Source organism: Silurus aristotelis (assembly GCF_946808225.1).
Source record: "Silurus aristotelis genome assembly, chromosome: 11".
Taxonomy (NCBI): domain Eukaryota; kingdom Metazoa; phylum Chordata; class Actinopteri; order Siluriformes; family Siluridae; genus Silurus; species Silurus aristotelis.
Genome location: NC_139584.1, coordinates 13,968,235 through 13,992,630, shown reverse-complemented (window position 1 = coordinate 13,992,630; position 24,396 = coordinate 13,968,235). Strand labels below are relative to the sequence as shown.

General features: G+C 39.5%; 1 protein-coding gene across 2 annotated transcripts in view; it reads right to left on the bottom strand.

Annotated features, from left to right (window-relative positions):
- The window catches only part of iqsec2a (IQ motif and Sec7 domain ArfGEF 2a), an 84,763-nt gene extending 61,393 nt beyond the window's left edge, over window positions 1-23,370 (bottom strand). The window contains exons 1-2 of one of the 2 annotated variants that reach the window (XM_083553612.1): window positions 20,583-23,370; window positions 15,477-15,503 (exon numbers count right to left, since the gene is read on the bottom strand). In XM_083553612.1, the coding sequence (XP_083409738.1) occupies window positions 15,477-15,503; window positions 20,583-21,079 (524 nt within the window). In that variant the 5' untranslated portion in view covers window positions 21,080-23,370. The remainder of the gene's footprint in view (window positions 1-15,476; window positions 15,504-20,582) is intronic. The other variant, XM_083553613.1, reaches the window with a different exon arrangement.
- Between the last annotated feature and the right edge of the window lie 1,026 nt (window positions 23,371-24,396).

The window sequence follows — 24,396 nt, the reverse complement described above, 5'->3', positions numbered from 1 at the left end:
TTATTCATTGTCAACATCATAACCATCATGAACATTCTTATAGAATTCATTAAATTATATTCTTTAATGGTTCAATATTATATAGCTGTTATCATTCGTGAAATATACAGACATCAATGAATGGTCGATCTCCTTGGAGAACAGGAGTGAGAGCATATTTGTATATACAGCACTGTAATGGCAGATGAAAAGGGAATAAAAATAGTAAAGAAGGATTCTTTCATTGTTCATTCCCTCTGCAAGAATGTGCTAAATACTGCTCATATGGCAACCCTGCATTTTTTGCAGTCCAGGCCACGCTTCCCAATTCTCCCTGTAGGGTCCCGGTTGTCTTTCATTATCTCCTTGGATGAAACGCCATAATTCTTTCCTCTTTTCATTATCACAACCTGCTCAGTCAAGCTTGACTGCTAGCAGTGACGTGTTCAGTAAAGGAAAAACAGTTTTACGTTTCATGTCACGGTCACTCCATGAGCTTGGGGTTTGATCTAGAGGGCTCTCGGTTTAGTCACCTAGATATGACCTCCACTCTGAGTGAAAAATAAGTGTTAAAAACAAAATTGTATTTCCTCTCTGCTTACATATGCATAAATGTCCCCAGAAATGCTGGAATTAAAGTGTTAAATATCCCCTATTGACAATGACTTCTATATTTGGAAACTTTTCTGGTATCAGAGGCATCATCGTGGCAGAAACAGCCCAAGCAAACAAAGCCATGGGGATCCTTCATTAGAAATTTGGCTACTTTCAAAATGTGTTATTATGGTTCTAAAAAAACTAAAATCCCCAAATGATCCATAAAAGTCTTATTCCTAAGATGAACAGTTAAATGGGGTCAATTTAGGTTTTTAACCCTCAGATTGAATTTAAGAAAGTTCTTATATTAACTATGTTATCCAAAATAAAGTTTAGAACTGACTCAAAATTCCAGCATGACGGGTAAGATTTTGAACAGAAAATGAAGCCTAGGATTCCAGCCGGAAGCAATTCAAACTCCAATTCAAAATCCATTCAAAAGTCTTAAAAATACAGTAATCCCCCGCTTTACGAATCTCGCACCCCGGGTTTATTGCGTAATTGCATTTGCCACATAACTAATTTTTTTTGCTAATTTTCCCGGTCTCTCGCCAGATAGCACGATAGACCAAAAAACTTATAGGAAATTGTTTTTATGGAGTTTTAATGTTGAAATAATGACATTTATTAATAAAAATATAATTATTAAATATAAAATGAAGTAAAATGTTAATACAGTACAGTACTGTATACATAAAATAGCATTTTTGGGGTTTATTGTGGGTGGTTTTTCGTTTATTGTGGGCGGTTTTAACCACCACGATAAACAGGGGATTACCGTACTCAAAATATGATGTCATACAGTCATTCAAATGACTGCACATAGTCATTCAAATGACTGAGTGGCAAATAATGATGGAAAATAATAGCAAGTTAGTATTTTCATTTTTTTGCATAATTAAGCAATGCAGTTGATGAATTCATGTGCAAAAAAAGGTAAAATCAGGACAAGTCAGTGTTATTTTTGTACCGCAGTCAACCAATCCCTGTCAAATTTATATCCTGCACTTTTTAGCAGTTTAACCTCACTGCCGATAACAACCAGATAGCTGTCAGGGAAGTCTCTAAACAACTGACTGAAAGATGGGAAATGGGAACTTTATCCCTTGAATAAAAAAGCTTAAATAAATATCATTCAATCTTCGTTCTGAGTAAAATACAGCTTACTGGCAACCAAACATAAAGCTCAATGCTTTCTTTTTGACTCTGCTCCACTGAAATGTTGACAACAACAAAAAAACACAGGCACAAATATTTTTTTTTTTTTATCATAAAAGGAACATAAATTGGAGTCTGGGAAAGGAAAAAAGTCACAATGACAAATAGTTTTTTTCTGAAACAAACCTAATGATGGTGTACTCTGTTTAAGGCTCACCTAGTCATTTTGTTGCATGTTAACAGTAAGGTCAGCAAGAACTCACTGAGCCAGTCAGCATGTCAAGGGGTGTGTGCACACAGAGACAAACATTTACACACAAAAACACGACAACATAGTGTGAGAAACAGGAAATGAGAAACGAGAAAGAACTTGGTAATAAGCGGTTTGTCCGTTTTTGCAGAGATATACATGTAACTGTTGCTCTCGTTATGTGACATCACGGCAGCTGATGGCAGCTGACTCCTATTAAATGGCATCGGTAGCCATGTCATCAGTGCACAGACACATTTGAGTTAATTCGAGAGAATCCCTGGATTCAAAAACAAATAGTTTGAATTAACAGAATGCCAAGCACCTGATTTCTGCTCGACTTGTATACCTGAGGTGTGGTATGCATTATAATACAGTAGAAAATTTAGATGTAAATATTACATTAGATTTACTTTCATCCAAATATGTTTAATGTTTACTGTAAAGTATGGGGAAAAATTAATGTTCACTAGGTCTAAAGATATTCTACTCATACTGTATGCTATCACTACACCCCTTTTAGTACTTAGTATAGTGTCCTGCACGGTCACATAATCTTGAATTCACATCATACTATATAATATATAATGTATCTCCAGCAACTGCATTGTCCAGGTCATAGTTGCCAGCTCTAGAGAACTTGGAGTACAGCGAAACAGGCAGGAATACCCTGACTGGGACACCAATACATTGCAGCATCAGGTTCACTCTTAAGGGCAATTTGGGTCACAAATTTCCCACAGGGAAGGCAGAGTACAGTGAAGAAATTGGAGGATGCCCACACAGACATAGAGAAAGTGCAGAAAGCTATAGTCAGACAGTTACCTGAGCGCAGGATTGAACAGGAGACCTTGGAGCTGGTCAGTGGAAACACTACCTGCAGCTCCATCACTGGTATTTTTACCGACAGGGATAACCAATAGGGTCACCTGATTGCAAATTCATAAATATTTGCACATGGCAACTGTCTTACAACATAAATAAAAATACTTCCATGTGTTCGAATTCGTGTGCATTTTCACGATGCAGCAGAAGGAGAGAACAGAGAGTCCAGAAACAGGAGAAAAAAGAGGTAGAGAGAGGAAAGATGCTAAATACTGAAGTCCTACATTCAGATATGGCTTTCGGAGAATCCCCATGTCACCTGACCCTAAAGTCGACCTGATGCACATCAGTGATATGAACCTTTTCGCTTCATGTTAAAGTTAACACCTGACACATTTTTTTCCTACTGAGAGAAAAGAAAAAAAAAAAAAAAAACGCACATACATACACAGTCGAACAAATGATGTGAGAAGCAGAGGACAGCACAACACTGATGACACTGTAGCATCACAGTGGCTTGTTGGACAAAACAAGTACTTCTACAGAGCAGAATAAAACAGAAATACGTGATGGGACGTGTGGGGGCGAAAGGGCTCGAACGCCCCTTTTGTTGCTTTTTCATCTCTCAAATTTTTCAACCCTGCCACTCCATTGCTCATGGTTCCTCACATTTTTATTCCTTTCTCATTAGCACAAAGAAAGGTATCTGTCCATGTCAGAGAGGTGGTAGGATGCAGGTGGCATGCTAGTGCAAAGAAAGGAAGTGTTTCTGTCTGTTTTGTTTAGTTAGTTTATGCCTTCAGTTCAGTCAAAGCATGTTTTCGAGTCAACCTGCTGAGAACTGAGTCTGAGATCCAACATCCATGCTGATGAGCGTTTATCCACGGCTTCCTGCTTGAAGTAGACGGCGAGAGAACAGACTGCAGACCAAGGTACTGCTGGTTACCTAGAGGAAGGGCTACTGCACTCAGAAGCAGGGCAACAGAACTGATGGGCGATGTCATCATCATCCTCTTCTCTACCAGCCGACAGGAGGATGGGCAGAGAAAGGTAGAGAGAGAGAGAGACAGAGATTCAGACACATAGAATGGATGAGTGGAGTAATATGGTGAATATAGTGAAAGGGAGATGAAGCATGGACTGTAAATGAATGTATTTGTGTGTAAGAGATAATAGAGATGACAGCAGAATGGTCACTGCTCTCTGATTTGGCCCCAAAGCAACTGATTGCTTTGTTAATATGCTTATATACTGTGATTTCTAAAAAAGTAATTTGTCTTAAAACTACAAGTTCATTCTGACGTGATCGTGACAACACGGTACACCTTTCCAAGTCAAAGTGCTTATTGCTGCACAAACAAGAACAAGTATCATAATTTAATTAGCTAAAAGTAACAATAATAAAATATGAGAAACCCTCATTTAGCAGCCGCTGTTGACCGAATAGCAGTAGCTTCACTACGCTAGGTTGTAGCTCAGTGGTTAAGGCATTGGAAGGTCACAGATTCAAATCCCACCACCACCAAGTTGCCACTGCTGGGCCCTTGAGCAAGGCCCTGAACCCTCCCCTGCTCAGTTGTAAATCGCTATGGATAAGGGTGTCTGCCAAATGCCATATTTGTAAATGTACGCTACTGTACTTAAGTACGTCTATATTTTTTATTTTGGAAAACTTTCATTTTACTTTACATTTTTATGTTATTTCTAATGTATAATTTTTTGTAATCCACTATTATTCAGAGAAACACTTTGTTTCTCTCAGCTTCTTGAAGGCATGATGAGCAGGAGAATTGAATAATAAATAAATAAAATTCTCATAAACAAGTACTTTTAATACATAAGTGCGCTGAAAAGCAAACACTTTTGTACATTTAATCTGGCAGAAATGTACTTTTGAGTACTTTTACTGGAGGGATCATTTCGAAGGATATTTTTACTTTTACTCAAACAGCAGTGATAATGTGAATTGTACAGGGTAGATTTGCTTCAACTGACTTTAGAGTGCTACAATTTATTTATTATCAAAGAATGCGATTCTTACTTAGACTCGTATAATAAGAGTCTCGTAAATAATTTTTATTTAAGCACACCTGATGTGGCGGCCATGCCTTTATTTTCAACATCACAATGAATCAAATTTAAAGTAATGTTTCCTTTAAGGTGGCATATAACGGCCATTTCCAAAACAGACCTGAGTGGGGTTTTGCCCTATTGATTTTAATCTTCCTGTGTGGCATCTCAAACTTACATATTAAAAATCGAATTTGATGTTCCATGTTTGTGAAAAACAATATTTTTTTGACATCTCAGCTCTCTCCAGTCTCTGAGCACAACCGGCAGTCACAGTGTTTCGGTAGATCACAGAGGTGGCACTGATCCGCTATCCAGTGTTAGTATCAAGCTGTTACCTACAGATAATGCTAGATGGGTGGAAAAATATGGATTTGATTCTGTAACAAATCTAGGCTGAAATATCGACAACATTCGCTTGTAATACAATGTAAAAGGATGCACATTAGGTCACGCAATAACAACACAAGCCACCCAAGTTCTCCCAAAACAGAAAGTATCTAGCCGTTTAGTAAAGAATGTGCGTAGGACGCTATCAAATCATCTGTAGAGAAGAACAAAAGCAAAAGCGAGCGCTGGCCCCAGCACTTAAAGATGTAACCTAACGAAGCCCTTACAGAAGCAAATTGTAAATAGTAACAGCAATTTGTCTGCGATTTTGATATCAGGGTAAAACAAAATTAAATGCGTTAATATGCCATCTCTAATAAACCGAGCTACATTTACTTGTTTTCGAAGTATGTAACTATCTACAGTGTCTTGATTAAGTCTTCACTGGCTTCTCTGACTTTTACTGCATGGTCTCAACTAACTGCAGTTCTAAAAATGAATTCTGTTCTATGGAATATTAATACGTTTTTGAATATTCCATGGGATTTTTTTTTTTATAATCCCAGGCCCTGATTGCCAAGTTTTCAGAACTGTTTTGATCATTCCTTGGTCTTCCCGATGCTGTGTGTTCCCTAACTTATAACCTGGAGACTTCTAGAAACCTTTGTATTTACAGTGTACTGAGATCCCCTGACACTTTAATTGCTTACAGATCAACTCCATCAAATAATTACGTGAGTTTTGATTACATCTGCACAGGATCTATTTTACGGCGGTGAAAACTTGAGCATTACCATTTTAAAATTTTTATAAACAATTTTGTAAATTTTGTAAACAAACTTGTGTGGATTCATTTTACATATATATATATATATATATATATATATATATATATATATATATATATATATATATATATATATATATATATATATATATATATATTTATATTGTATATATTTGTATTACACTACAAAATGTGGAAAGGCCATGTGGGTGAATACTTATTCAAGACACTGTATGATGCAAAATAAATGTAATAAAGAAATACTGTTCCTTTATTGATAGAGCACTTAGTTAAACTTTATTCCAATAAAGCAAGTAATACATTTTCCAGATAATATTTTGAATTGCTGTTTACATTCCCTTCTAAAAGGTCATGTGACTCGATGAATCGATAATTACACTCGATAAGTGTAGCTATGTCAGCTTGTTCTGACTGCACTCGATGTGAGGGCACGTCTCTAATACTCGTCAAACGAGATGATACAGTATTGACAATGCTTGTGTTATTAACGGAGGGAGGACGTTTAAGTATAAGTGGATGATTGTGTTGTACACAGTAATGATGCACCACTGCTGTTCTGGATTGCTTGGTTAGATTTCGTTGGAAGGTGGATTTGAGGAAAGACAAGGATCATTAAAAGTGGATTTTAAAAAAACACTGGTAGAATATACTATGTTCCATCCCATTTTTTCCCCAGCACAAAGCTGTGCTAGCCATCACATCCACCAGGTGGCAGTCCTACATCATTAGCCACTTGAACGCCACCAAGGTCGCCTACATTCTCCTGCAGCTGCTCGAATCCAAAACCCTCGAACCCAAAAGATTCCCTAATTAATATCATTAACGAAACGCTCAAAATGGTGTACATAAATATTGAATTATAAAATATCTATCAGAAACATATCAATCTGCATTTAAATAAAATATATAAATATCTGATATAATAACAGGCCAAACTGAGATACTTGTAGAAATGATTAGATGACAGAGACAGAGATTTATGACTGGATGGGTCATGCAGTGACAGCATGTGGGAGAATTCAGAGTGGGCTAAAGAAAATGTGTGTGTGTGTGTGTGTGTGTGTGGGAGCAGGGAGTGTCATGTCCGCTGTGATGTGTATCTGTGTGTGATTCATGCCTGAAGTGGTGGGAGGTACTGTATTCAAGTAGCTGGTATCAGGATGTAGGCATGTGTGCTCGAGTAGGTGCATTGTTTTGCAAATTAATTTGGGCCTGTGTTGTTTATGTGTGGATGGAGTAATTGCACGCCGGGGACCGGAGACACCAAAGTAAAACATTGAAGCGCTCATTAACCGAGTGGCTCACCTCAGCATCTTCATGAAATCACAGGAAGAGAACAAGATCTCAAGGTTGAAATCTGGATATTGTATAACATTAAGAGTGTTTCTTAGCTGAAAAGGGAAAAAGTCCACCCTGAAACACAAAATTTGCCGGTTGGTGGTATTCTTATTTGTGCTGAGAAATTAGTGGTTGTGTATAGAAGAATACTGCTAGCACAGTTATAATAATACGTTTAGAGATAAAATGCATTTTGTTGCCTCAAACATACTAAAAACACACATTTACAGCTTTATTTCTTCCAACAACTGCGTCTCAAAGTCCCTCACAGTTATGGTGATGTACAGTGAGACTCTCCTCGACTAGTCAGTGATCTACGGTGCTGTCAGTATGAAAGCATGCATAAAGCTTCAGAACCCTATCTGTTTAGACATTATAGAGATGAGGAGGTGACACCTAAGCAAAGGACTATATGATTTACAGTGCTGCTGCTCACTTGCTTTAAATAAAGATTAAGTAAAATATGAATATGAAAATATGAAAATAATTATGGAAATTGTTCAGGGTGGATTTTTCCTTTTTACCATCAAACAAACAATAATGGTAATAGTAATAGAAGTAGGAGTTTAAAAGTATTTCTATTATTGTCTTGTAATTGTCTTATAAAGCGTTATAGTAAGTCATTTTACAGTTGGAGTTCAGGTTAAGGATAATTAAGAAACAATTGTATATTCATAAATATGCGTAAGGACATGTTAATAAATGTGAATTATAAATTAAAGTGACTCAAATAAATAGAAAATGAACTGGACAAACAAATTAGGGTTTTGGGTGCTATTCAGTGCAATTGTTTATATATATATATATTCTTTATACATATAACTTATATAATATATATGTTGTGATAGAAGAGGACTCTGGGGTTATTAGTAAGGCACTCTGGTTATTGTAGATCTCAATTGTCTGGAGAGTTGGTCCTACATAAGCAGAGGAGGATGATGATGAGGAGTGAGTTTGTAGGCAGGTGGAAAGAAAGATGCAGGGTGTAGGGGAACAGAGGGGGTTAATTTTTGCGGGCTCTGGCCCTTACCTTGCCTGCTCCGGATGCCGGGCAGGGGGGAGGGCATGGCATGGCGGCTTGGGCAGGAGAAGCCGCGCGGGGCAGCAGTACTGGTGCTGGCTCGAGTGGCTGTTTGCGCTCAGACTGGTGTGGAGAGAGGTAGTAGTAGTAGCAGGAGGAGAAGTAGCAGGAGTGGTGGTGGTAGGATTGGTACAACTAGTAGTACAGGTGGAATAGGGTGGTGACCTGACAGAGAGAGAAAGAAAGCAAGAGGGAGAGAGAAAGTGAGAGAGAGAGTGAGAGAGAGAGAGTGAGAGAGGGAGAAAGAGGGGAGAGAGTACAGAGGAGATGAAAGAAATAGACACCGGAAAAAGAGAAAGAGAGAAAGAAGGAGAGAGAGAGAGTGAGAGAGAGAGAAAAAAAGAGAGAGAAAAAAGTCAAGAAAGAAACAAAAGGAAACAGACAACAAAGACAGCCACATGCATACAATACAAACACTTTAGCAGCAGCAGTAGAAGCACAGTTAGGCAGCATTATGTAGAGTTATGTAGTATTATGTTACATCTAATGTTTTAATGGCGTTATACAGACGCAAAGTCACAGTTATGAAGCAGTTAAGTATGGAGTGTGTAGGATTTTGACCTAGAGTGATCATTTATTAATAGGTAATACTTAGTGCACTTTATATACTTACATTTCACCACTATTGACCACAAGAGAACAAAACTCAACTACAAACTGTTACAGTTATCATCAAAATGGTGCATTCGGATAAGAAAACAATGAATGGAGTGGGGCAGAGTGGTGTAAGCAATAAAAATCCAATAATATTTAATAAATCAATACACTGAGTAAACTATTGAGCTATTTCTTTAAAAACACTTCTATGATTTATACATGTCAGAGAACTTATACGGATAAAGGCACAAAGAATAAAAAAAGCCACCAAAAAGACAGCACTCATAAGGAAAATCAGAATAAACTCGGCATTAAAAAATCATGAAGAAAAGTAGGGTATAAAGTGTTAACCAAGGCTCAGGTTGAGCAACGTAATTACATGTTTATTTAAGGTGCACAGTAATTACATTCCGACACATGCACCCACACCTCCATGCAATTATGCATGAGCTCGGTTAGATATACGCAGAGCGGCCTATGGAAATTAAGTCATATATTTCTCATTTCAATAAAGCAATGAAGCATCTATAAAGTGTGGAGAAACCGTTGACTTAAAGTATATAAAAGAATTGCTTTATAGGATTATAATAAAACTGTTTATTATTGGGATTTAAACCTGGTGAAATCAAACTACTGGCAGCTGAGCAGTGTGTGGATTGATTTTGTCCAGCTGTTTACTGGTGTAAAATTAGACCATTAGCCCCAGACACCATGTTACCCATTCTAATAATATCTGTCAAAATGTCCAAAGCTTACATTTATTACACAACTGCTGACCAAAAGTCCTTTTCTTCATCTTCTACGTTTATGATTTACCCTATTAGATTAGGCTCATACTAAACAATGACACATCAAATACAGTGACAGCGGCATCAATTGCTAAAGCAGACACAACGACACACAAGACAGGAGGGGTAGAGGAGGAGAAAAGGAATGCCAACTTAAACCTGGGACACAAGCAACAGAAACATAAAATAATAAGAGAGAGCCCTATGGGGAGGAAGAGTGAAAAGAGAGGAAGAGGAAGAGAAAGAGAAAGAGAGGAAGAGCAGGCGTGAACGGACGCGCTTTACAGGGAGAGAATGATGACTGGGTGGGCAGAGGAAAGAGATGGGGAGATGCAGGAAATGAGTTTTCGAGTGTGTCCAGGCTGTAGAAGCGGGGCATCCTCGGTTCGGCTTGTGGAGAAAACAGGAAGGTGATTAAAGAAAGGGACCTAGAGGAAACTAACTGCCCGTTTTATGGTAGTGTTTTTAAATGATTTGTCAAGGGGAAGCAAGTGGAAAGCAACTACAATATTTCCTAAAACACCTGCAGTGCTGTCCTGCCATTCAGCGGGTCTCTTGTGGTTTTACATTAGAGCACAGTCACGGTAAAAAATGAACGTCGTCGGTACTTCATCAAAGTGAACTCGGGAGGAGAGATTTCTTGAAGCGTTTTTTTTCTAATAAGCAAAATCTGCATTTACATAACATCTAACAAATGTTCTGAACAACTACACAGACACACACACACATACATACGCACAAATGTGTCCGCCTACCGCAGGGAATTTCTCCTCGTGACCTCGCAAAATGAGAAATTTAGAGTTCAGACAACCGCAGTGCTCAAGCATAAAAACTCTTTATCATTTGATGCATAGATCAGAAATAATGGTCCTTCTGAAAACGTTCTTCAAAAGAGAGCTATCCGTGAGAGACCGCCAGATGTCACACGTTACTATTAATCAAACATGGTTTGAACCTTTCCTACGAGCGCTGCCTTTTTTAAAACAGGTTTGGAATGGCAACAGGTGTAGTCTCTTTCAGAACACACACACATTCACCTGGAGGCCCATTCGGTCTGCAAAACCAGGTAATGATTTTGTGATGATAGCCGTGTTTAGACGTTGCGTATAAAAGTCTATTCGCTGGTGCGTCTACGCGTTTTCAGTCATGCTATCACTATTCTCCTCCAGTCGCATTATCTCACTACACCCTGCCTCTCCATGCGTAGTATTCCTTGTCCATTTTTCTCTCATCACTCACTCGCCATTCCCTTCCTTCTCTTCTTTCTCTCCCTCTCACTCTCTCCGTCGCCCACTCGCTTCTTCACGTAAACGCACTTGTGATAACTCTCCACGTTCCCACAGCAACCATTCTCTAGCTGAAACCCAGGAGAGAGGGAGAGATAAAGGCAGCGGAAGCTGGAAAGGGAGGGAGAAAGTGAAGGAAAGAAGAGAAAGGGGAGGCAAAGGAGAACTAGAAACAAAGCAAGGCCGCTTTCAGATACAATATACATACAACTACATTAACATAAAAAGTGATATGAGTCTTTTGCCAATGGCATCATCACCACTGGAATTAAGGAACACTGCTGTTTAAACACCAGAATGCATAACATCCAAATCAGTGGAGGAGTTCATCTTCCATTTTGTATCAGTCAGTTCCTCTGATCTTCTTTGCTATACACTGTATTAGCAATTCGTTTGAGGTAGGAGACCTAGGAGATTTTGATTGGCCTGTTATGGAGCGCTGGCCTCAACTCTGCCGAAACACCTTCAAGAAAATTTAAAACGCTGACTGCACCCCAGGCCTCCCCACCCTACATCATTACCCAATGATGTACATCATTACCCAACTTAACTAACACCCATGTGGCTGAATTAGCAAAATCTTCAAACCATACTTTGAAATCTAATGGAATATTATCCCAGAAGAGATAAAGGGTTATTATTACAACAAATAGGGACTAAATGTGGAATAGAATGTTCAAAAAGCACATACAAATCTTGTGGTCAGATAGCCACAAGTTTTTGTCCATATAATTAATAACTCAAACAACATTTATAAGCACCACTTATGGATGTAATCTGATTAAATCACATAAACTCAATAAAACAAATATTAAGATATTTTACTGGAATTCTCTCAGGAAAGACATTTCAGAAATGCACATGCTTTAAAAAGTTGTCATGTCCTTATTTAGAAATGTTAGCTAAGTTTATCAGATACATATGCTGCATGCTTAAATATTATTACTAATTTGAATATTAAATATATTGGATCTTACTGTTGCAAGGTATTAATCAGCAGAGAAGTTAAACTTTTCCCAGTTTATTAAATGTACCATTAAATACCATTAAGTACCATTAATGTACCATGAAACATAGCAAAAGCCTTTATCAAGCATTAGAGAGAACGGAGATGTTGAATCTGATGAAAGGACAAGATGAAAAAGTATAAAGGAGGCTGTCATATCACAACATTGACGGAACTGCTGAAATGTTTGGAAGTTTTGGTCACTTCCGACATCTGCTTGGTCTATGGGTACCTCACTGGTTAAGATGCTGGAATAAGAATCGTAAGATCGTTAGTTTGAACCCCAGCACCAACAGGCCTCAAACTGCTCAGTTGTATAACTGAAATAATTGTAAGTCACTCAGGATAAAGGCCATCTGCCAAATGTCATAATTGTAAATGAAATGTGGCAAAATGTAAGTCCATTCTCTCACAAAAAAACTAAACCCAAGTCGGCTAAATTCACCCCAAACCACAAAGCAAGAAGTGTTATGGTCTGAGCAGACCATGGTCAAATTTCTGGGCATAATTCGAAAACAGCTTCGAAAACACCATAACTGCGTTAAATAATGCTGTTGGCTGCAGTGAGTTATGTAGATGCCTCTACTGATGGAACTGGGGCTCTAGTCAAGATCATGGATAGCTCCAAATAGGATATGTACCAAATATCTCTTTTTGGTACATAACCTGCAGGTCTGTTAGAAAAGCTGATGGAGAAAGAAATCAGCATAACGATCCAAAAGACAAATTCAAGTTAACAAAAAAGAAATAAATAAAACGAATACAAGTCACTCAGAGCACAGATCAAAATCCTAACAAGAACTGTGGAATGGTTTGAAGAGCGCAGTGCACAGACAATTCCCTCTCAAGTTGACAGATCTGGAGCATTTTTGAAAGTAGGCATGGAATTAAATTGCCAAATCGAGATGTGCTAAGATGGTAGACTCTGAGTGCTGTATTACATGCAGAAGGGTGTATTAACATGTACAAGCTAAGGGGTGAACAGGCTAAAGCAATCGGTTTACTGCCATTTTTTCCTTTCCAAAAATAGAAAAAGGTCTCGCATGATCGAATTTAACGTCATTCGAAAACATCTGCAAATTTCACAGGGGTGTGTATATTCACTTTATACCCTTTTAGACCAAATGCTCGGCTTGCACTTATGGCATCTACCAGCAGACTAGGATGCTAAAAAACTTGCTTACTTTAGCCTAATAATTATATATTGTGTGTGCAGGTTTGGTAAAAAGTGTTAATCCTTACACTCCTGGACTGTGTGATAGATTGATAGCGGCAGAAGCCTTCGCAGCAGTGAACAATCAATACCTTCATCAAATCATCTGAGCTGAACCAACAATTGCTATTGATAGCCCTGCGATTAAAGAAAATGACTACGGTATCATCGATATCGGTGTGCTCTGAACTCGAGCAGAAAATGGTGCGTATTCTAAAGAATTCAATAGAAATTGCGTCATGTAAAACCGTCTTTAAACAAACGTCCGTATTGCCCTGCAACACAACATGTCAATTGTGGAAGGAAACATTTGTACATTTAAATTCACTCAGAGGCCAAAGCCCTGGTTAGCAAAACCCTCAAGCAACAGCAGATATTAGATCAGTTTTTATTGTCATTTTAATTTAAAAAAATTGTGTTGACACTTTAAATTAAATTCAATAGACCTCTCCTGAACGTATTCTTAATATTTACTATTAGCACACTAGATCATTTTGCACAGAGCTGCACTGTTATAATCATACTGAACATGTATCCATTAACAGGATGTTGTAACATTAGACCGTTGATCATATCTACAGGTGCAGCTACTAAATGACATTGGCTCTTTCACATTCTCTCTTTCTTTCTCTCACACATACACACACACACACACACACCCACACACACACAATCTTTTCTCACCGCCCTGGCTTGGACAGAATGATGTATTGTTGTGGGATGACTGCAGTTGCCTCTGTGTTGCAATGAGAAGGATGCTGAGGGGAGGCTCATACGAGAGCCTCCCTCTCCGAGCTATTTTTTGTCCCGATAGCCAGTGGAGAGCAAGCATACCCACATACAATCCCATCCAGTTAAGTATGGAACAGCAGGATAAGATCACGCCGGCAATTTCATTAATCACTGCCGACTCTTTATTACGTTCCTTTTGTTCATAATAGAGCGCAAAGTGTAATTCAGGCCACAATGGCGGAGCATAAAAGACGTTTATGCAGACAAAAAAACCAGACGAAGCTCCGATTTATTATAAAACACTGTTCCTGAAAAGAAAAATTCGATTTGCATATCAATATGAGCAAAAAACGGATGGGGGACGCAAGGACGACAACTGGGTGGGCCTGATTAGTTCGAAACGTGACATCATTTGTCCTTGTCCTCAAGTGCATGTCCTAGCCTTGTCCTAGTGCCATGTATGGTGATAATGTGTGCTGCATAAAAGTGTTGTCCTAGGGATGGAAGACTCAGACACTCAGACACACATGTATGTTTCACGCTGCCAGTCTCTTTCTTTTTCTCTTGCACATGGAGAAATAAAGAGAGAAAAGCGAGGTATGCATGCAACTTTTTTTTTTCTCCTTTTTAAGCAATGCGCTTCATCTACAGTTGTTGCTATGACAACCCGTCATTTATCCTTCAGATGCATGGTTCATTTTCATCCAAGTGAGCTGTCCTACACCTATTACAGAGCAAAGTTACTCAGAACTAACCATGTTACACTCTAGCTTCATCTATGCAATATAAAAAAATAAGTCAAAGCTATAATGCAACGGTTGCACCACAACTCCAAGGGATCATCACTTAATTATGCAGAGAATAAAATAAGCATCTAGCCGCCAAATGTCTAAGATTCTATCTGACATTTTATCAATATAATACACACTAGAACCACCCCCGAAGCTGTATAATAGCCGATGTGTCATATTGAATCTGCAAGCGGGCAGCACAGGTTCAGCAGTACAGATATATAAACATATATTTTTTACTAGGCATCACACGCTACAGCTAATATAGTGTCTCATAACTGACACACGAGCTTAGACGATACCTTGGTAGGTTGTGTAAATTTTAGTCTTTCAAGCTTCTGGCACTAACTTTTTTAGACTGTGTCGATATGACTATGACCTTCAGGGTCGCAACTCATTACTCCAGTCTAAAGGTGCTCCAGCATAAAAGTTAATCAGTCATTATAATCAATTTCTCATATTTGACTCAGGATTAGCCACTGCCAGGAGGAAAAGCGTAGTCCATCTTCCTGTAAGAGTCTAAATATATGTCATCCGGCAGCATGAAGGCTACGGTCTACGATCTCGTCTACGCAGGACAAAAGGAGGAAATGGAGAAACGAGAGAATTCAAAGGGTCGTTACAGACCTGTGTTTGTTGAAGTCTCCATCTGGCCTACAGATCCAGCAGGGCGAGGGGTGGTGAGAAGGACAGGAGAGAGAAAAAGGAAGCAAAAAGGGAGAGTCACAGAAAAAAAGGAAACACAGAACATGCAGAGATAAGTGGAGGGAAAGGGATCAATTGTTCAACACAAACAGGACAAGAGAAAACATCTGTAGCATATGTAATCATATCCAATATGATATAATACAATAGCCTCACTCTATAAGCATAAACACATACTGTAGTATCACCTCTATTAGGCTTAAACCTCATCTGACGAAATATAAACATAAAGGATTAAAAAAAGAACAAACAATTCAAAATCTTTTTTTTTTTTTACCATTCATCAAACTGGACTGTAATTATTATGTACTGTTTGAGTTTATAAATTAATATTTTTCTTTTATTAAACACCCACCCTACCAATATGCCCCTAGAAAACAAAAAGATCAAACACCTCTGAAAATGGCAGCATGGTCCGTGAATTCTGTATCTAAGAATTTCATCATCTCACCTACATCCCTCAAGTTCATGATGGGTCTTAACTGATCCCTTACTGATTACTTTTGTTTGTACCTGCCTGCTGTATATTCTAACTAAGCTACTGGGTATAAACAATTTCTTTACATAGTTTAATATAAACCAACACAACACCTTGACCAGGCAGCTACTAAGGATAAATAAACAAACTCACTAAATGCATTACACAGAGCTGCACTTTCACATTAATGTAAACGAACCTGGTCTCTGTTTGTTTTAGAAGCTTCACATCTGAACACTCACACTTTTTCCATCGCGTTCTGTACGAACAACGCTAGCCTCAACATTCTGCCTCACAGCTACTAGATTAAGCGTATATATTTCAGCAAAGCTTCTCTTTAAAGCAGTTAAAACTGTACTGGAAGCTTAGTTTTAATGACACTCACTTCAATGCTGAACTGACCTGAATGCTTCAAGTGTTGCATCGAAATAGCAAAGTCCCTGATTTATATGTTCCATTAAGGGCTTATTATGACAGCACCTCCAACGCTCAAACCTCTGACACCCCGGTTATTATTCACTGCCTCCTATCCATGACAGTAATTGGCACTTATCAATTGGACAAATGTAATTAACGCAGGAGATGCTAATTATTCTCCAACTCAAAGTAGCATCACAGATCACCGTTATGTGTGCATAGAGTTAAAAAAAAAAAAAAAGGAAAGAAGTACACCTTTTTTAAAATTGACTAGTCTGTGGAATGATTTGAACAACTAGTCGACTAATCAGCTGAAGCAAGCTCAGGTGTGTATAGATAAGCAGGCTTAGCCTCCTGCTCACTCCGGACCGGTCTGACAAATTTATTGGGTGGATAAATGTGTGGACAGGGCATACAGGCTTTCAGTAACTAATATAGGTCTGCATTTTCTTCTATTAATAGCTATAACCTTTTATTATGCCAAAAGCCACCAGCCTTGAGAGTGTGATAGATTTAGCACAATAACTGGAATGTTGCTCACAGAACCCGATTTAAAAAGTTATTGTTACAAAGACCAGTTCTTTGATGGTTGCACAGATTGTAATGAATTATTTAGAGCCCATTTCAGCATCAAATGCTCTTAATTAACAAGAGCCAAGTACAGAATTATTGGGAAAAAAAAAGTTTGCCTGAGGCAGAGTGGCTACTGTCAATATGAGAAACACATGATCTAAACCCAAGCATGTGAACAGTGATACACCTCAAATATATTCTTTTTGATATAACGATTAAAAATACACAAACCAAATTCTCGAATCTGATTGGTCAGTCGGTATCGATTAATATTCTATAACAGAAGCCCTGCAATAACTTATAGGTTTATATGAATGTGCTATCAATGTTATCTTTTCTAGCGTGACAACTCATTCAAAGTGAATTGCATTATTGGCTCATTTAATTTTATCCTAATACAGCGGTGTCCCGGGGTATGTTCTAAGACAATTCGAAAAGGTTTCGGTTCCTATTGATCACAACTGCTCTGCTCGCTTGTTGAACTTTCAGATACTATTATATTGTGCCTAAACAGCTGTCACCTTCTTTTAAGAACATTTGCATTTATGCAGATTTATTTGAAATTAAATTCTATTTGAAGAAAAAAAAAAACCCGACTTATTCAAAACCTATTTGTTGAGCAATGTTGTTGGGCGACAACAAACCTAGCCTGTAAGCAAAACCGAAAAAGATATTCAAGATATATCAATGCAGTAAGGTTTTACCTTTTCTCTTTGCATTACTCAAAATATATGCTGGATGTGGCAGCTGATTCCCGGTTCATGTTTACTCATTTGCTTAATTTTGCCACAGAACTGTTTAGAGCTTATGGCTATTTGACCCCATCTCGAATCAGCTGCTGTTAAACACCCAATGATTTTTGTATTTTTTTTTCAAGAGCAAGGAATATTTAATTGCTTTGGCATTATGATAGAGCTCTCTCTTGGCTTGTTGCCTATATTTTGGCTCAGCAACAGTTTTCTGAAGATCATTTTTGGAATATGAGGGTAACAAGCGTCTTTGGCTTGTAACAGTGTTACACTGGAATAAGCAATAGACATTTTCATATTCCTGTGATCAACAAATATCCTGTAGTACTGAAGGGAGATGGCTGGACTTGTGTTTCAATTTCACAGACCTCTCATTTATAAAAAAAAAAATTTAATATGAGGGAGGGAGGAATAGAGAGAGAAAAAAAGAAAAAGAAGAAATGATGCCCATGTCCCCTGTGAATGTAATGCAAATCAGAGAAAAGGGTCACGTGGTCTACCATCTGCTCAGTACAGAGGGAGGGATAGAGGATGAAGAAAGAAAAAAACAGAAGATCATGAAATTATGTAAAAAAAACAAAAAAAACCCAGCATTTTTCTTCAATGAAGTAGCCAAACCACTACACAAATCCTATCCATTAGGAAGCTAGGACAAGCCTGCGATTAGCATTTATAATTTCATGTGTTCAGGTGCTGTTGATGCTAGCAGTGCCACGGCTAAAGGAACAGATGGACACAGCAGCACACAGACTGAGTCAGTCCTGGAGCGGCTTTGCGTCTGCAGGCTTAAGTAATGAGACACCGATATACAGTATGTAACTTACTACTTACTATGCATCAGAGAGCTGGAATACAGTATACATTTATCCAACTCCCAGTGTGACAAATAGAGTAAAGCAGCAAAGTGTGTGGATAGAAAAAAACAAAGAGAGCTCAGAGAAAGAAAAAAAAAGCTTTCTCATGACCTTTCTGGCATTCTCTTACAAACAAATGCTCACTTACATTTTCTCTTTGCCTCTATGCTCCCACACAAGCACAGTCCACAATCTGACACTGCAGTGAATATTATTCACAAACTCTCCTACACAACCAGCGTCAGGCTTCATGCGAATCCACAAAATGGCCCCACAAGTCCTCTTGAAGAGCAAAGCCTTGGCTTCTTCCTACAGAATAAACTATGCACCATGCCCAAAATACACATGAAAAGGGCACGAACTTCAAGCTGAAGTGATCAAATGTTGGAGGAAAAACTGAATAACAGCTTGGGGGGTTTAAAAGCATGAAAGCAAGGCAAGATGGATGGAGTGGCCAAGATAGTGCCTTCAGAGATTCAACCTGCTCAAGTGTCTTACTGATAAAGAGAATTCTTCCAATATATTGCTTCACCTAATAAACCTTAATTGTTTTACTATTTATTTGAAAAAGCTCAAGAAAGCTCAAATGTCTTCTCTGCTGATGTTTTTATTGGATTTGATGAATTTTTGACACCCGAGCATCGGCAATGCCTTCACATTAACTAATCCTGTTGTTACATTGTTTACTTGTTAGCTAGGGGTAATGCAAAAAAAATAGGCAAAAGGATGGTGAAAACAATGAGAGGATAGTGAACATTGACAATAATAGGAGTTCTGATGCTCAATATTATTTTTGAATCTTCTAGTCTGAGGTAAAAATAAATAACTAGTATATGTATAACTAGTATATAACATAGTATTGTGTTGCTTATTAACATTTCAAAGCTCCAGCTAACGATTGGTGTCACAGTGGATCCTGTGCCGTAAGTGTAAGTGAGACTATACTGAATATTGCAAAATACCTTGTACACACATTCACGCCTAGTGGCAAATTCATGTATCCAATTGACCTATTATTGCTTTTCAGTTGAGATGAAACCGGAAAAATCAGGTGAAACGCACTCAGAACATGAATCAGACAGTAACCTCAGGATCAAACAAACCAAGGACCTTGTGAGAGGCAACACTACCTGCTGTACCTCCGTAAGCTCAGCTGCTGCTTTTTAATCGAAAGGTTTATCTTTGGATATGAACGTTAAAATGTTGTAATCCATTGTTGTAATGTATAACTACACAGTTAAATACTGCCTGATTTATTGCTTAACAAATATTAGTTCCCACCTTAAAAGCCAACCCTGAATATAACCCAATGAGAGTGTGGTTTTTTTGGGTTTATGTCAGCCTTGAGATTTTATTACATAAGCGCAAACGCACCCAACCTGGAGACAAAAAGGTGTGGTATTATCTTTTTAGCTTTAATCTGCTTAAACCCTATCTGAAATACTCTCATCACAGACTAATCCCAACACCTCTGTTTAATGTAATTCCCACTGCAGATTGCATGACTTTATGGATTTAGATGAACTCTGTTTGACTTGCTAACATCTGATTCGTCAGCATTGCAATATGACTAGACATCATGTCGAAGGCTACTGCTAATTTTAAAAGATATTCTGAGGGTGAACTTAAGTGGTGGCAATTCACAGTGACTGGAGTAATCGAAATTTCTAAAGCGCATTGCTTTCACCAAATGTGGGTATGAAATTCAGGTTTCCGGTTGCCATGGTAATCAAGTGTCCACCTAAATAGACTCTATGCAACAGACTCACAAAACCCAGTGGCTTGGAAACATTGCATAACTCTTAGTTGGATCTGAAATCATACCTGCATAGACACAAAACTCCTAGCCTCGACTGAGTTCAATCTATCTTACAGCCGTCCAAACAGTGTTTAAAGTCACAGTGGCTGCATAGTGTCCACAGGTATGCAGCTGAGGAGCCTGCATGCTTATACTCACTGTCTCTGCAGAGTGGTGGCCGTGCCGGTGCTGACGCTCTCTCTGTGTCGTTCACTGTTCCTCTCGTTTTCTGTTGGGTTGGACCCAGTGGACAGGCCGCGGCTGAGGCGTGTGTGCGCATTGACGATACGCCGGTCTCGTGGAGGCACGGGTGGAGGCGGGGGAGGAGGGGCCAGGACAGGTGTGAGGTTAGGGGCTGGCACATTGTTGTGACTCTGGATGGGGTACACAGTGGCGGAGTTCTGAACATGTAAAGGGTGCCCGTGGGTCTGGTTGGAGGCTCCTAGTGGCGGAGGTGGTGGGGGTGGACATGGCTGCCTGTCCACCCGGAGATCCTTGTTCTCCTGATTGAGACGGTCCAGCTGCACCTCCAGCTCCTCGATGCGCCGCCGCTGTGTCTCCAGCAACTTCTGCTGGCTTTCAATGATGTTGTTGAGCTCCAACAAGTACTCCACAGCCCGATTAGGGCTCTCCGGGCTGCCCTGGCCCGTGTCCATGCTTAAGGAACCTTGTACTTCAGAACAGCTGTTATCATGCACTGCAGTATTTGGTGGAAAGGTTGGATTACAATCACCCCAAATGTGAAGGCTCTCCCCCCCACGTGATGCTAGTGGGGGGGGAGAGAGACAGCAAGCTAAGTCCTGGCTGTTAGAGAGGAACTGAACAGATACACACTGTTTTTACTCTCCAAATGAATTCCCTTAGCGAAAGGAAACAGTTAAAGTGTCTGAATCATCAACATAGAAGATAATGAATGGGAATGTCTGAGTCAGCAGAATCTCAACCTTTAGAGGGACTCGCCATGCAACGACTTAAACAACTGTCGAGATAAATGCATTTCTGCAGTTCAACGATTCAGCGTCTTACCATGTCCGATTCTGGTAGCAGGGTGCTAAAAAAAAAGAAGTGGAACAGCCTCGCTTTCATCTGCGTCTCCAGCGCATACTGGCGTCTCCTTTTTGCTTCTCCAGCGTGGAGCTGAATGTCAAATGTCGCAGCAGTGCAGATGCTCGCTCGCCACCGAGCCTTCATGACTCATAGCGTGGAGAAGAGGATGGGAGACATTTTCTCGCTGAGCCATTCCCCCGGAGATTCTAATCAAAGGAGGGAGGGGGGGTTACAAAAGTTGGACCTTTACACCGCAGTGCTAAATTGGTTGACGTGCGCATGTCTTAATGGGACCGAGCCGCCTCTGCACCTCTCTCTTCTCCTTCTCTTCGCCTCTTCGTTCTCACCCTCATCAGCCGCTTAGCTGTCTCTATAGCGTTCAAGCCGCCCGTGCTCGTGCGCGCTGTGTCCACTCAGAACAACCATCTCAATGTCCATGTCCCACTCATTCAGTGGCATAATATAGCGCCCTGACCACACACTCAGGAACATCTGCATGCTCGAGAACCTACCTGTCACTACACATGACTGTCGCCTGGCTCTCTGCACCAGCAGCACTGTGGATTCTGACTCACAATCTCCCTCCAGGTGGATTTACAGCTCTCGTCGCGGTTCCCGTCATTCGTCACCAAACGCATGCGAATTCGAGACGCGCGTTAAACGTGTCCTAAACGTGCTTGGGTTCATTCTCCGTTTCGTCGTCGGTCATCCCCGAAATCTCCATAAATGGCAAGCTCCATATACAGATGCATGCTCGTTTCCCGAAAGGTTGCATTAAAATGGCATGTTTTTAGAAGGCGTTACTATGTAACAATGCGCGATTATTTCTCTTCATCACCTGACCTCTGTTAACACATTCGCCGAGTTATAACACAACACACTGACTGCATTTAGGCTACACGAATACACATTATACCCCCTGTTTCCCTAATCGGGCGCTCATCGGTTCACACACACACGCGCGCGCGCTCACACAACAAGCAGGAGGCGAGTCATTTCAGCGGCTCGGATCCTCCCTGAGGAAGCGCATGGCGAACAAATTCACATCAGCTTCACCTCAGCGGTTCTTCTGGAGTCTGAATCGAGTCCCTGTGTTGCTGATGTTATGTGCTCTGCTCTGCACCTGCCGCCTCTTTCCGCCATTCAGCCTCCACCGCAGTGTCCACGCTATCCACATGCGTCAAGTCTCTCCCACCACTCCACTCCCAACCTTACTTTTCTGATTCTTACCTCATCACCTGTATAAGGTTTCTTTTTTAATCCAATTCAAGTCCCACTCTCAAAGTAGACGAACATTTCGCCTTGGTTGAGGTTCTGCCCGTTTGTGACGAGTAAAATCTAGCGATACATATTTAGGGAAACTGGGTGATGTGCGGCGGCCATCTTGGATCCAAAAAGCCGTTTGACTCGGCGGTGAAATTTCTCCTCGGGCAGAGCCGCAATGAACACAGTGGCACATACACACACACACACACACGCGCGCGCGCGCAAACAACTCAAGATGCAGGCTGCGTGGTGCATTGATTCTGCAGAGAAGGCAGTGGTTTCAAGTGGAGCAGTGTGAACTGCAGATTAGTCCCTAACCGAAACTCAGCATGTGAACTAGTTTAATTTCTGTATATTGATCTGGCGTACAAAAAAAAAAAGAGGAAAAAAAGGGTTATTTTACAAGATCATAAGTTGATACATATATTTGGAAAATTCTTTGTTACTTTCCCTAACCATAACTTCTTCTAAACTCAATGTAAATAATGCTAAGAAGAGTCAAGTGAATCAAGTCAGGTCAAGGTTTATTCAATAGAGTACATGTTAAAAGTGACCTCGTCCGAAAGTGCTTTACTAGTCATTTAAGCAATAACCAAGTTCATATGTATAATAACAGTAAAAGTAGTGACCCAGTAATGATATGTCTATTATACATTATACTAACCAAATAATAAACCAATGTAAAGGCTATAAAGAGAAAGTTATAAAGAAGCTATAAAGTCTTCTAGAAAGATTTAAAAGTTGTTACCAAACAATAGTCACAGTAAAAAGACTATTCCAGAGTCTATGATCTACCACAGAAAAAGGATGATGGCCTTCAGTTCATATTCAGATTTCACCTTTCTCTTCATTTTAAGCTAAGTTAAATATTGTTCCAAAGCCTTTCAACCATCTAAATCATCTCTCTATATTCTGTAAAGTAGCTGTGCATGACATGTGAAGAGTCCCCTTAAATCCTCATTTCAATCGGAAATTCATTTATGCATAATGGTTTTATAAGAATGATTTTGTAACTAATGTGAAACTAATGAAAACGGGAAACCCAACCCTAGCTCCTGGAGCATGCTTAATTATACTGCTGTTGAATAATTTCTGTAATGTTGGCACTAGGAATTATTATAAGGTTTACTGTGTGATTGTATCATTTGGGATGAGTAGCTTGTCTTAATCCTCACACTTTTCCATCTCAGCAGTTAATTAGAACAGAACAATGCCTTTTTTTCACCTGCTTTCCCTGTAACATTTAGCAAAACTAATAAATGTGTATTTGGACAAATTGTCTCTTCTTTGTCTGTTCACTAAGAATAATGCAATGCAATGTGTGTTCATGTAACAGAATGAATATGGGCAGAATGGAGAGTGTGAGAGAGAGCGAGCGTGATGAAGAGAGCAATACATTTCTGAATTTCTGATACACCCACACAATAGCCTTAATTATTCAGCTGCGGCTGAAAAAAAAAAAGGGGGGGGGGTTTCAATTCGTTTTAATGTCCTTTTCCTGTGTTTGTTCATCTGTCTGTCCATCTGCCAGTCAGTCTGTCTGTCTCTATGTCTGCCTCAGTAAAACCAGAAGGACCATGTGAAAGAATCATGGGAAAAATCTCTCCTCTGAAATCTCTCCATTACTTCTTTACAGAAAAATAAGTGGACTTGTTCTCCC